At 40.0% G+C, this 15,126-nt stretch overlaps 1 protein-coding gene across 4 annotated transcripts in view; it reads right to left on the minus strand.

Annotated features, from left to right (window-relative positions):
- Positions 1-584: 584 nt before the first annotated feature.
- The window catches only part of msh3 (mutS homolog 3 (E. coli)), a 58,712-nt gene continuing 44,170 nt past the window's right edge, over positions 585-15,126 (minus strand). Inside the window, exons 22-25 of one of the 4 annotated variants that reach the window (XM_039802132.1) lie at positions 3,653-3,754; positions 3,364-3,496; positions 2,997-3,165; positions 585-807 (exon numbers count right to left, since the gene is read on the minus strand). In XM_039802132.1, coding sequence (XP_039658066.1) covers positions 726-807; positions 2,997-3,165; positions 3,364-3,496; positions 3,653-3,754 — 486 coding nt within the window. In that variant the 3' untranslated portion in view covers positions 585-725. Of the gene's footprint in view, positions 808-2,996; positions 3,166-3,363; positions 3,497-3,652; positions 3,755-15,126 lie in introns of those variants that run through there. The other 3 variants (XM_039802134.1, XM_039802133.1, XM_039802135.1) reach the window with 3 other exon arrangements.

Genomic DNA, 15,126 nt, shown 5'->3' on the forward strand with positions numbered 1-15,126 from the left:
TCAGGCAACATCAGTTGGGGCTGAAGACTACAAGTTCGAAAATGGAAACAGAAAAACTGGAGTTGTGGAGTTGGGAAGAAATTATCTTAACAGACCTCCGTAGCCGGCTCCTCATCTCTGCTTGAGGCTAGAGGCTCAAGGCTATTTTAACCGCAAATAGCAAAACACACCCAAATCTCAAACCAAACTGTCAGCATTTAAGATGCATTATGGGTAATATAGGTGTCACATATTGAAAAGGAAAAAATCTTTTTTTAACAGTCCATCGTGACTGTCAGTTATAATTGTGGAGTTTTTTTTAAGGTCAAAGACCAGCAAGTATGACAAGTTTGTCATAACACTAATGTTACACATAGTTGGTTAGGTCAAATCTTGATCAGTTGGTATTAATTGATGTTACGACAATTAGATTACAACAGTTGAGGATGATAACCAGATCCTGAGATGGTTAAAACCCTTAACACACACACACACACACACACACACACACACACACACACACACACACACACACACACACACACACACACACACACACACACACACGCAAAGAGAGCAGCAACAACCACTTCACTCCATCAGTGTTGAGTTTTTTCTGAAACAAGATTTACTTCTGTACTTCCTTGTACAGCATATTGTTCTTTGAACATGCTTATTTACTGATAGCTGGATCCTCTCTTCTTCATGTGTGTGTTCTGATGGTGTTGACAACTGTGGCAGCAATGTCAAGAGTTTGACCGCAGCCACGCCATGAGAGATGATCTGTCTGAGATGCTCCAAAGATCTGAGAGAAGTTTTTTATTCTTCCTAGAGAGACGGAGATAAAGACACGGGAATGTTGCTTTAAACAAAATGTTGTATATAAAACAGTTGTATATCGTCATATTCCTGTATGTTTTGTGCCTTAATACATGGTACTCTCACACAGCTGTATGAGAGTTCAATAAAATCCCTGTTCATAACCTCGGACCAGCAGCTCAACTCCTCTGTGTACGATTATTGTGCACTCAGCATGGCTTCACTCCAACAAAGGACAAACATTTCATATAGGGAGGATTACATTGACAGAGCGCGTCCGTGTGTGTGTGTGTGTGTGTGTGTGTGTGTGTGTGTGTGTGTGTGCCTGCACGCGTGCTGACAGATATTTCATATGGGGAGGATTACTTAGGAAGAGGTTAAGCAGCACTCAACTCCCAGCAGGCTGTTCCTTACAGAGCGAGGAGATGCCGTGTACAAATTTACAGAGACAGAAGACTGTATTTGGAGAAAGTGCAATTTGCTGACGCTTTGACAGCAAAGGACTAAGATTTTTCTGTATTTCTGTATCCTAACTCAATCTGTGCCTGGCAGTGTGTGGTTCATCCTAATAGAAAAAAATTGCCTACATCAGCATTAAAAAAAACATAGATTTTCTCCTTTCCATATTAGTGTGCACTTGTGCATTCCTCTTAATACTTGAAAAGATAAATTAGTCATGGAAAATAAGATTTGGACACTTTGGTAGAAAATATGCCATGACAAAGATCTGAAAGAATTGACTCAATTTGGTTTTAATTTAACCAATTCCAGCACAATTATATTAATTAAAATTGGATAAGAACAGATAAGGAACATTAATTTAAAATCAGAACTTCAAATAAGGAACTATTGAAAAACCCGGCACTGCAAACAGCTAAATAAAAGTAGATATTGGCAAGCCACTACATCTCTGGTAATGGCTGCATCCATTTAAGACATCATCAGAAATCTCTAAAAACGTTTAAAATGAAGTTGACACCATAACATTTTTGAAAGAAAACACAACTAAAACTGGTTTTGCATGTCTCAGAATCAAAGAGGCCAAAGTTTTGCAGCGGTCGAGGAATTATAAACTGGAAAACACCCATCATAAACCTGAGTGTAGGTTTGTCTCTCCTCCTAAGTCTGAGCTGGCCCAGTAATCTGTACCCAGTCTTATTTTCCAAGAATGTTGGTACATTTTCTGGTTTGGACATGTTAGCACAATAATTTAATCACTTTCATTTGAGTGTTTAAGTTTAAATAAACATTAAATTTAGTGTCCGTGGAGCTGCTTTGAGTTTTATTTCTCCATGACACACGTTTGACTCTTTTCAGCTGTCAAGCTCCATTTGTATTAAACAGTATTAAAAAAACTCTCCAAAAGCACACAAACATAATATTTTTTGATTTATGAGAGGGTTTAAAAGTTGCAGTAAGTGATTCTGCGCAAAGACCGTTGACATTTGTATATTTATAAAAAACGTGAATTGGATTAACATCACTTACAATACCTTTAAGGGATACTCTAGCATTTTAGTAGTAATCTTCCAAAATTGAGGGACTTGTGAGAGAAAAGTAAAATCAAAGTAAAAAAAAAAAGCTGAGATATACTAACTTAATTAAGTCCTTAATATGGGTCAAGTTCCAAAAATACTGGATCCTACATTTCCCACAATTCAACTTGATAGTGTTTTGTCTTAAGCGGCTTTCAAACCATCAAAGCAGCAGGGGCACCAATGCAAGGGGCTCCAGCAGAAAAACACAGGGTTGCCCAGCATATTTTTCTACGGTTAATCTTGCAATCATGTGACGAAGGATAATGATAACTTTCCAGAATTGTAAAATCCTGTGTCAGTATAACAATTACAGAATTCAAATTTACAGATCTGTTACTCAAACTAGACTTGGATTTCACTGTCTCATTGGTACCGGAAATAAAACCAACCAACAAGCTGTTTTCAGTCTGAATGCCCACTTAGACCCTAACCCTGCCAGGTAAACACCCACTACTTTCACAACTCCAGTTTGTAACGCTAGCGTTTTTTTCTTTTTTTGGAAATTATTAGTTTAGTCTCCAGAGATACAAAATATATTATACAAATGTTTCCACAGGCTGAGTTGTACTCCCCATGACTAGCAAACGGATCTTTATGGGGTAAAATGAGTGGAATCCCCCTTTAAAAAATGGTCAGGGTGAATATGTGCGTCTGCTGTACCTCCTGGCGTTGACCCTGCTCTCCAGCTCTCGGGCTTTGCGTGCAGCAGTGTGTATTATAGGGTCTGGAATGTCAGCCAATCGGGCCACATTCAGGCCGTAGCTCCGCCCTGCAGCGCCTTCAGTTAACTGGTAGAGGAAAGTGATGGACTCTGGCTGAACCTCTCCATCTGTCAGCGCGCGCAGACACACAACACACATACACACACGTTAAAAATCTCAGTAAAATACCATGTGATAATGATTTAGAAAATGCCAAAGTAAGATTGTTCTAAATGTACCTGCAAGGCAATAGTCAAACCCAGAATCTCCGCCAAAAAAACATTGAAAGCATTTGCATACGCACACAACAATGCACACACACATACCTTCAGCGTCAGTGGCGATGTCAGGTTCATTGAGTAGGAAAGCCATGTGGTAGTTAGACACATGTTCAGGATACACCTGCTCCAACTCACACAGAGGAGGATAATGGGTCACGAACAGGGTGAGGGCTTTCACCTAAGAAAAGGAAGGAGAGAGCAAATGTTTTACATTTTATGCCAGGTCTAAAAGGCTGAATAGCTGCCAGAGAACCTGTTGCCTAGACTTCTCTGGATGTTAAGGATCAGAAAAATGGCATAAACAGGTTCAGCCAGGTGTAAATGCAATCCGTACATTATGTTTACACTGGATGAAGGGGTAGAAAGAAGCACAGCTGCAGGAAGGAATGTTTCCACTGCAGTCGCTCACTGCTGTCTCCGACAGTCGAAGACGTCTCTATACGTAGGTAAAAGTAAGAAAAGCGTGTCACTTGTGGTGACCCTCCACCTGCTAGGTTTGGTTTTACTGAAAACAGAACTACCACCTTCCCACCTACTCAACAGCTTTGTAGAGTGCCTGTGAAAAACAAGATCTGATTACAGTGTGCAAAGAATGCAGAAAAATCATATAAAAACGGAAGTAAATGTTAAGATATTGCAATGGCCCCTTCCCTACTTACTTAAAATAAAAGTTAAAAGTCAGGGGATCATCAAAGTCAGTAGGAACCATGAATGTCCATACTAAATTCATGGCAATCCATGTATTCAACGGTTTCCAACCTGGGGGTTTGGATCCCAACGTGAGATGAATCTTAACGGTCGGCAGATAACTACCTGGGCAGATAACTACCTGAGATAAATTCTGCTGCCTAAAATTAGGATCAAGATGTCATGGACAAGTAGATGTGGATTCATATTAAGTTTGGCAACCATTGTGACATTTTAGTGGACAAGTGAAAACTTTGACATGCTGGTGTCAGTGGAGGACAAGTCACCAAAGTCATTGGGATACTTCCCCTGGGGACCCTGAATGTCTATACAAAACTTCATGGCAATCCCTCCGATAGTTGTTGAGATATTTCAGTGGTGAGCCAACAGAAGCTGCCATCCCAAGAGAACAAAAGGAAATCTAACTAATCTTCAAAGCAAGCTCTTCCCCATAGCGTGCCAAACTCACTTTACCAGCCCTTTGAATTTAAAAAGGGTTTTGTAAGCCTTTATATACAATATGCATCTTTACATTTACTACAACTATATGATTAATATGCTATAATGTTAACATTGAGATCTTGATTCTAATCTACTAAATGTTTTATTTTGTCCTTTGACCTCAGTGAATATTAATCATATTATTAATTTTCCTATTTCTCGTTGTACAAAAGAGAGACGTAGGTGGAAAAAAGAACAGAAAGACAAGCGATAAAGTAGTGAATTTAACAAATGGTAGGTATCATAACAAATGTTGTATTTTGCAACGCTGTCCGTGTTACCACAAGTAAGCAAAAGTTGTAGCTGAAACACAAAGAGCACAGTATCTACAGCTACCATACTTTGGCCTAGTGTGCAATTACACTGCCTCTGTACCCTGCAGTGTACTGAGCTAATGATTGAAGAAATTCGTGAATATAACCACCAGTATAAACACATACAGTATTGTGTCACTTTTCCCCTAATCAGTCTTTTGTTTTTTGTCTGCAATCAATCACTCGGTTTTTCTGCTTTTCAGTGTAAACACCACACCTGGCCTTTCAGTCTCCGGAGAGAGATTGAGCAAAGTGAAGGCACTCTCCTCATCCCGCTATTCTTTAGGCCTGGGAGCCACCCAAAGGCTACATTAGGGTGAATACGTGAAAATCACAAAAAGCGGGTGGGGCACTCACTCTCAAATGCATGCACAAACATTATTTCTCTCAGCACAGCACTCTCAGGACAGCTGCTCAGAGCTCTTCACTAAAACAAATGCAACAATTTCCTGCTTACTTTAACAGCCCAATCACGTGTGAATGGGAGTAGGGAGGACACAACACAAAACACTGAGTCTTGACAATGTGGCAAACTGTTGAAACACAATAACTAATTCCGGATTAAATATCCCAAAAATGTTAGTAATAATAATCATGATTGATGAAAGTAATGATAACAGTGTATGAGCTCTCATGGTGAAGCAGGCCAGAGTCTTACATCATCGCAGCAGACCGGCGGCTGCAGGACTCGGCTGGCTCCAGGATCGACTTAGAAAGGTCACATGTCACTAGTAATACCTCCCTCTGAAAGAGACGTACATGGTGACTCCCACATGCCTCAAACAAAGACAGACAGACCTGCACACTCATATGGCCGCACACGCACGCACACACGCACACACGCACGGGTGGACTGACCACCTTGCTTCTGCAAGAAACAACGCTGATGAGTGCTGTGAGACTGAACAAAACAAAGTTGCAGGCTAGAAAAACAAAACAATGAGCGGAAAGACACTAAAAATGCTCTGTAGACCGGTGGGGAAATGCAGAGTAATTTGTTAATTATCTTTCCTCTATAAGCTACATTTCATTATTTCATTTCATTTATTATACAGGAAAGTTAAAAGTAACATTAAGTTACAATATAAACGGGCCTGACTCAGTTTAAAAAACTGGTTTCCAGCAGGTTCCTGTTCTGCAGAAACATGAAACATCGAACACAGCTTACAGTACATAAGGACAGAAACATCTGTACAGGACATCTGCATGGGCTAGACAAATACATACAGCTAAAACAACAATACAGTTACAGCACATGAGGACAAAAACATTGGTACAGGACATTAGCATGGGCTAGACAGATGCAGACAACTGAAAACAACAATATAGTCAGTGCAAACCAAAGACTTGGCCAATACATGAACAACCAATGTGTGCAAGTATAACTGTTGAGAAGGAACAGTTTGTATGCCTTTTTGAAATATGTGATGGATGGTAGTGTTCTGATATGATGGGGAATGTCATTCCAGATTTTGGTGTATGTATAAAAAAAGGATTTCTGATCATAGTTGTTTTTGTATGAGGGAACTGGAATGAATGCCTGTGAAACTGACCTATCCTATTGATCCAATGCTAATTTAAAAATGCAGATTAGTGCAGCTCTTAAGTTATTTCATTAGGAAAATAAAAACTAGTTGCAGCCCTAGAAGACTTACTGAAGAGCAAGTAGATTTCTATTGACATATTATCCAGGTTTATTGGTGTGTTGAACCTTAAATGTCCCAATCCTCCAAGATGACTAAAAAACAAACAAAAATATATAATTTGAAGATAGAAAAAGGAGGGCGCAGGTAACATTTCTTGGCGTCTCTGATTATAAATAATGGAATATGGGACTTGAAAAAGAGGAACACCTATATACATCCACTCTTAATGTAAGCTAATAAATATAAACTAATTTGCTGTAGGTTTATAAACAGATAAAGGAATGCTTGGAGTGGTCAAACATTAAGAAGGCAGGGTCCAGATGTGTTCGTTCGGCTCACTTGTCACGTAGGTTCAAATAAAATCTCTGACAGACTGCTGATCGGCCACATACCCACAGGTAACACTTTCTCTGCATTACATCAACTTGTCCACCTCTTCTCATATAATACATATCCGACAGGTTTTGAGCTCCAAATTGGTGTCTGTTTCACTGCACATCTGTCGAGATATGTTGTCAAAGATGCGAATGGGTGTTCGCGTGCAAGAGTGCTTCCACTCTGTAATCTGATCCTGAGGAGCAGGTTTGAGGTGACTCAAATCAACACCATTTGTGTCCTCACCTCACAAATAAGCTCTCGCTGAGGTGTGCATGCATGAGATGAAGAGATCTGGTGTAAATGATGCGCACCTGTGTGTCACTAACCTCTCTGACTTTGGCTGCGAGTCAATCTTGTTCTCACATTGGTCTATTTTATTCGAGTCAGTATAGTGTTAATTTTGTCAGGAGAGACGAGACGTTTATCTGTGTTTTTTGCCTCCCAACGGTGCCTTCCAGGCAGCGCTGCCTGGAAGGCACCGTTGGGAGGCACTGGTTATGGTTAGGGTTACCGGCAATTTCCACTGGATGCGGAACGTCTGCGGAACGTCTCCGGAACGTCTCCGGAGTCATTAGGTTTCCATTAAAGTCAGTGTGTGTATTTCCACAGACTGCGGAACGTCTGCGTCCCGACTCCGTCCCAGTTCCGTCAGTCCGCAGCCCTCCGCAGCAGATACGCAGAGCTTCTATTTTTGACGGACGACGAAGAGCTCCGCAGCAATTCAGCACACGGCAGATAGTGCGGGACAGGAAGTCGAGCACAGAAACAAAATAAATATCCGGTTAATTTTCTAAATAAAATTCACGGCGGTTCATATTTCCCTGAACTACACCTTGAAAACACAGCACAGAGCTGTTTCCCCTCTACTCCTCTGGATGGAAACAAACTGTTGTTGGTTTTGTGGTTCTATTCTACCTGAATTCGCGATAACTTGTGGGTCCTCGTGACTACAGCTGTCAGTTACGGCCGCAGCCGTTCCGCAACAAATCCGGACCCGGTGGGTATTGACGGACGGCGGAGCACGCAGCAGACACGCAGCGGAGCCGGTCCGCAGCTGTTACGCATCCAGTGGAAATCCCCGGTTAGGGTTAAGGTTAAGGATAGGGTTAGGTGCCTTAAGGCAGCGGTCGCAGCGCTGCCTGGAAGGAGCAGTTGGGGGCAAAAAACACCATTGAGCAGACGACGGCCAAAACATCGCTGCACGGGACGCTAGATAATACTGTCGGTACACGATCCGTTCTGCCTGCACGATCCGTTCTGCAAATGCGCAAGATAATACTGTTTTACAGAGGATACGACCTGCACGATTTGTTCCACGCTAGCCTATGGCTAGCCTCCACCGGGAAGCTAACGTTAGCTTAGCTAACAGCTAATTTGACTAACTCAACTCAACTTTATTTATAAAGCACTTTCACAACCACAAGTGGAACCAAAGTGCTGTACATAACGTATAAAAACATAAAAGCCAAAACAATACAAACAAAACAAACAACTTACAAAGCATTATCAAATGCTAAGGAAAACAAGTGAGTTTTAAGAGCACTCTGAAAAACCCCCAGAGAAGGACAGGTTTTTACAGACAGAGGAAGGTCATTCCAGAGCCTAGGAGCTGCAACAGAGAAAGCCCGATCACCTTTACACTTTAAGCGCGTTCGTGGAACTACAAGAAGTGACTGATCATTTGATCGCAGAGATCTGCTGGATTGACATTGGCTGATTAATTCATTAACATACTCAGGGGCTAAACCATGCAGGGACTTAAAAACATACAACAGCGCTTTGTAATGGATTCTGTATCGTATGGGTAACCAATGTAGTTTCAGTAAAACCGGAGTAATGTGTTCTCTCTTCTTAGTACCAGTTAAAAGTCTGGCAGCTGAGTTCTGAACGAGCTGCAAACGGGACAGAGAAGCCTGACTCACACCCAGATACAACACATTACAGTAATCCAAACGTGATGACACAAAGGCATGAACAACCTTCTCCATATCATTAAAAGTAAGGATAGATTTCAATTTAGATATTGATCTAAGATGGAAGAAACTGTTCTTAACTGCAGCATTGATTTGCCGGTCAAATTTAAGCTCAGAGTCAAAAATGACACCAAGGTTCCTCACGCTAGACAGTTTTTTCCCAGGAAACAAACCCAGGCAGTCATCATCCACACACCCCCTATTTCCCAATAAAATCATCTCGGTCTTATCCTCGTTTAATTGGAGAAAGTTATTTGCAAGCCAACACTTAACTTCTGCCAAACATGCTTGAAGAGACTGAATGGCACTGTCCTGCCCATGTTTCAGTGGCAGATAAATTTGGGAATCATCAGCATAAAGATGATACTGAATCCCAAATTTATCAAAAATAGAACCTAGAGGCAGCATATAAAGTGAAAATAAAATTGGTCCCAGTATTGAGCCCTGCGGAACCCCACACACAAGGGGGGCAACGGAAGAAGAATAGTCCCCTAAACTGACTGAAATAGTTCTATCCTTCAAATAGGAAGAGAACCATTTAAGGGCTAAGCCCTGAATACCAACCTGATCTCTAAGACGATCAATGAGAATTTTATGATCAACCGTATCAAATGCCGCCGTAAGATCTAACAACAGCAAGACAACACGGTTTCCAGAATCAACACTTCGTAGGATATCATTAGACACCCTCAAAAGAGCAGATTCTGTACTATGACCAGCTCTGAAACCTGACTGGAATCTGTCGGAAATATTATTTCTAACTAAAAAGTCATTAAGCTGTGCGTTCACAATTTTTTCTAATATCTTAGAAATAAAAGGCAATTTTGAGATCGGGCGAAAACTACTCTTGTCAAATGGGTCTAAGCCATTTTTTTTTAAAAGGGGCTGAATAACCGCATGCTTAAAACTAACTGGAACAACACCAGATGACAAACTAATATTCATAATAGACAGAATACTTGGGCCAATTGAATCAAGTACCTGCTTGAACAGAGAAGAAGGGAGCACATCACCAGGAGACCTGGTGGGCTTCATATGAGCAGTTATATCGTTTAGCTGCTGCAAAGAAACAAGCATAAAACTGGTCAATTGGTTCTGGGGGGCAACAGAAACGATAAAATTATTGCCAACAGATGAAATTAGAGATCTAATTCCATCAACCTTACCAATAAAATTTTTTAAAAACTCTTCACAGATGTCAGCAGAAGGAGTGAATGAAGGAGTAACAATAGGATGAAGAACAGCATTTACAGTAGAGAAAAGTACTCTAGAATTATTACAGTTTCTGGAGATAATGAGAGAGAAATAATTTGATCTAGCCAATTTAACAGCTCTTTGATATTCTTTCAAATTGTTCTTCAAAATCTCATAAGAGACTTGTAATTTATCTTTAACCCATTTGCGCTCAGCCCTCCTACACTCCTGCCTAAGAGCACGGGTAGTACTGTTCAGCCAGGGCTGTGATTTGACTTGGCAAAAACAGTGTTTCCCGGAGCAACACAAGGAAGGTTAGAATCAAAAATAACAGTCTTATGATCAGAAAAAACGGTATTCACAATCTTCACACTATCAATAGAGAATCCTAGAGATAATACAAGGTCAAGCGTATGACCACGTTCATGAGTTGGACCCGAAACATTTTGCACAAAATCAAACGACTCTAATAAATTCAGAAAATCTTTGACCAGGGGCTTTGAGGGGCAACACACATGTATATTAAAATCCCCCAAAATTAAAATATTATCAAAAGAAGGGACAATACCAGATAAAAATTCAGAGAACTCCTGTATGAAATCCCCACGAGAGTTAGGGGGTCTATAAATCAAGACACATAACACAGATTTAAAAGAATTCAGCGTAATTAACTGAGATTCAAAAGTGCTAAAAAGTGCAGAAGATGAAAGTCTACACTTAAATTTGTCTTTAAAAACAACTGCAAGACCCCCGCCACGGCCAACAGACCTAGGGGTACTGAAAAAACTGCAGCCAGGAGGAGACTAACCGCTAGCTGACAGCTAGATTCAGTCTAAAATAACATTAATTCAAACTTAATGGGAGAAGCAGGCTACAGCTAAATTAAGACTTTACAGTAATAACAATTAAGACAAATATTGAGTGATTGTATTTTAAATGAGCACAAGTAAAGTAGAACTGACGTAACAGCTGTTATATATGTTAACGTTTATTTTCAAGTTTTATTTTGAGGGTCTTTTAAAGTTATTACATGCTGTCTCAGCTAGCAGTTAGCCCAATTAGCTGTTAGCTAAACTAATGTTAGCTTGGCTGTCGACCGGAAGCGTGGAACAGATCGTGCAGTGTCGTAAATCCTCATACAACAGCGCATGCGCGAACATTTTGCGCATGTGCAGAACGGATTGTGCAGACAGAACGGATCGTGTACCGACAAATACTACACTTGGCAGCAGGTAACGTTAGCCTACCATTAGCTAGCAGCTGGATTAAACACAGTTAAAATGCTGACAGCTAAACAGTGTAAAAGTTTGTCTGTATTTCACTGGAGAGGATTCCAACAGGGGGACGTGCTAGCTAGCCTACGACAGTCTGCAGCTGCCGTTGTCTGAAAAACAACACATATGTTGCGTTCAATTCAAACTCGCCTCACCAGCCTCGTGCTGCGTTCAATGTTATTGTAAAATACAATGTTCCCATTCAGTGGTTGTTTTTCTCGTTTAACAGGAATTTACGGGTGAAATAAGGAAGGAAGAGGCTTGATATTTATATAACTTTATATAATTTATCTTTATATAACTATTTGACTGAAATGGTTATCAGAAATAATCTCAGAAATTTGTTATTTAAAAAAAGACTAAAATGTTTTGACTAAAACTTGACTAAGATATAGGGAGTTCTCTTTTGACAAAATCTAGACTAAAATGACAACTTTTAGTCGACTAAAACTTGACTAACAAAAAAAGATATGTGAATGACTAAATATGACTAAAACTAACAAGGACATTTGGCACAAGACTAAGACTAAATTAAAAATAGGTGACAAAATTAACACTAAGTCAGTATCAGTGACAGGTGTTTGTCTTTTTGCAACATCCAGGGTGCAATAGTATGGACAGAATGTTCACCATGGTGACATGGACCTGTGCTTTAGAGTGCTTTCACATCTGTAGTTCGGTTCATTTGGTGTGGACCAAAGGAAAAAATGATACACAGGCTTTTTAGAGACAAATATCACTTGTCCATTGATGTCGCACCCCCCACAAGAAAAATTTATTTTGCATCCATTAACTTAAAAAATGTGTATACTGTGGGTGTATAAAGCTCTTCAAGTGGAAACAAAAAAAGACAGCTGAAATTCACGTGGGAAACTTATTTCATCCTATTAGTGAGAACAGAACGCTCTTCTCTGTTTTTTCATTAAACAAGTGGGCAAAAGGACATGGAACGGATTTAATCTGATTCAGATAACTTTTTAAGCAACCTGCCACACAACAGTTAGCACAAGAAAGTGTGAATTTTCAAGTTAGCTTTAAAGAGAAAGTGTTAGCACACTAAATAAAAAGCAAAAGATATTTGGACAACTATTTAGTGTGATTTATTTAAATCTGACACATTTACTGTAAACTGATGACTGAAATTACAGTTCAAACACTACAAAGAATTACCAAAATCCATACCAGAATCACAAATCAAGGGCTGAAACATTTAGTTGACAGTGTTTCCTCTGTTGATTGGCAAGTGGCGGTCCGCCACGGTTCGATTTCTCCCACCACGGTATCAGAAATGTACAAAAAGCCGTCTATCAGCAGTGATTGTTAGAGAGTCGGAGAATAGCGCGGACACGCGCTTCACACCGCGAGTGGGCACGCGTGCCACTCAGAGAAAAGGGAGAAAGAAAAAAGAGACAGGCTGTCCTCTGGTTGAGATGGCATGTGTGCATCCTTGAGAAGTGCAAGTTGTATAACTTATATTGTCAGTTCATTTAAGCCTGTATTAGTCTACAGTTCTTGCACATTTTAGTTTCACCTTCACCTGCTAGCTAAATTGCACGTGGCTGTTGATTCAATACAACAACCCATATATTCATGTCCAGAAATATATTGGGGGAAATTCATTCAACATAATTCACAGCCAAATAACAATTAAAAGTATGTTATTTGAACATTTATAACCTAACCTGGCACTGCCTCCGTTTTAGTGTCTGCTGTGGTGCGCAGCGCTGTTCGGACAGTGCACCGCTGCCCTTTTTTTTCCTGCATTAACTCCGCTCTCAGTTCCTCTGCCAGTTGCTGCGTGAACTTCCTCTGGGACATTTTACAGCTGGTGCACTCCTTGGAGAGGATGTGTGCAATGATTCCAGCCAGTTGTAGCATGTATAAAGTTATATGAACATGTAGACAGCTACCGGCCATCTACGTGTACCGCGCCTTTCAAAGAGTGAGCGCCTGCTGCTTTTCTTCTGATTCAGAACAGAGTCCATCCACGCCGTAGCCTACGTTACCTACTCTGGCTTTGCCTTCGGCCCATCGGTGATGCCCACACTGGTTACTCGAGACCGCTAGTTACGTTTCTCTGACAGAGACTATGATTATTACTAAGCAACCAAGATGCATCTTCAACCACGCAAAAGATTAAAAACAAAACCGTGAAAATCCGAGCCCGTGTATAGCCAAAATAGGTAAAAGTGATTATATTTTATTTGCCTTTTGTGTAATGTACAGTACAGGCCAAAAGTTTGGACACACCTTCACGTTCAATGAGTTTACTTTTATTTTCATGACTATTTACATTGTAGATTCTCACTGAAGGCATCAAAACTATGAATGAACACATATGGATTTAGTGTAATTTAAAAAAAAGTGAAAAAACTAAAAATGTCTTATATTTTAGATTCTTCAAAGTAGCCACCCTTTGCTTTTTTATTAATAAGGGAACAAATTCCACTAATTAACCCTGACAAAGCACACCTGTGAAGTGAAAACCATTTCAGGTGACTACCTCATGAAGCTCATTGAGAGAACACCAAGGGTTTGCAGAGTTATCAAAAAAAGCAAAGGGTGGCTAATTTAAGTAATCTAAAATATAAGACATGTTTTCAGTTATTTCACTCTTTTTTGTTAAGTACATAATTCCTATGTGTTCATTCATAGTTTTGATGACTTCAGTGAGAATCTACAATGTAAATAGTCATGAAAATAAAGGAAACATTGAATGAGAAGGTGTGTCCAAACTTTTGGCCTGTACTGTATATAGCCTAAAAACTATTTTAAATGAAAATACAGACTCTTTTAGGAAAAGTCAGGTACCAGCAGGATTGTATTTTTTATTTAGCAAAGTTATTACACATATACATTTCAAAACGATCAAAATGACCTGTCCTGGCCGTTCTAGTGTTAAGGAACAGGCCATCTAGCAGCATGTAGGCTACTCAGCATTAATGGGCCACCTCTTTCGGAATTCCCCTATAACCGAGCATTGGAGTTATTTTTCCAAAAGCCAAGAAAAATCAAATGCACACAGCAAGGCTGCTATCTTTGCCACTGAGGCAAATATGCAATTAGTTTCATTATGAATGGTTTCATACTATAGCCTACTTTGAGTTTTGGTTTCCCTAGGAAGAATTTCTTGGATTATTAGTGACTTTTAGCTTCTCAAAGTGTGAAGATTTGCTGCTTTTAAGGTTTGATGATTTTAAATGTTACATATCTGGGTTGTTAACTGTTGGTTGGACAGAATAAGCAATTTGAAAACATCATGTTGGACTGGGAGGTTATGATGGCCATTTTTCACTATTTGACATTGTTTTAGACAAAAGAATCAAACAATCAATCTTAAAAATAATAAACAATCGGTTTATTATTTTTATTGGTTATGAAAATAATTATTAGTTTTAGTCCTAAGCAAATCACTATGAATTGGGGTTCGCAATACCTTAAAGTTGACTTCGATTTGTGCACATATCACATAAGAATAGTTTAATTTACCAATAATTGCAGTCAAAAAACACAATGCGATATCATGACTTTGCGTAAAGCCAAGCGGCGTGTTATCTGTACGCGTCTTGAACTATACGCATGTATGTCTACGCCAAAGAACGGGAGGCGTGTATGTCTACGCCACAACAGGACGTTGCATTTGGAGCTATCCGTGTGTATGTTTACACCGTATACAGCGAACAGGTTGGATTTAGGAAAAGAAGAAAGCGACGGTTGGGATTAGGAAACGTGACACCTGGGACACAAAGGAAACGTGACATGCTGGACACGATCCCCGGTCTCCTGGGTGAAAGTCCTGTGTTTGACCCATCCACCACCCCAACCAACCTCCCTACGCAGA

The sequence above is a fragment of the Perca fluviatilis genome, chromosome 6 (assembly GCF_010015445.1).
Source record: "Perca fluviatilis chromosome 6, GENO_Pfluv_1.0, whole genome shotgun sequence".
NCBI classification, from domain to species: domain Eukaryota; kingdom Metazoa; phylum Chordata; class Actinopteri; order Perciformes; family Percidae; genus Perca; species Perca fluviatilis.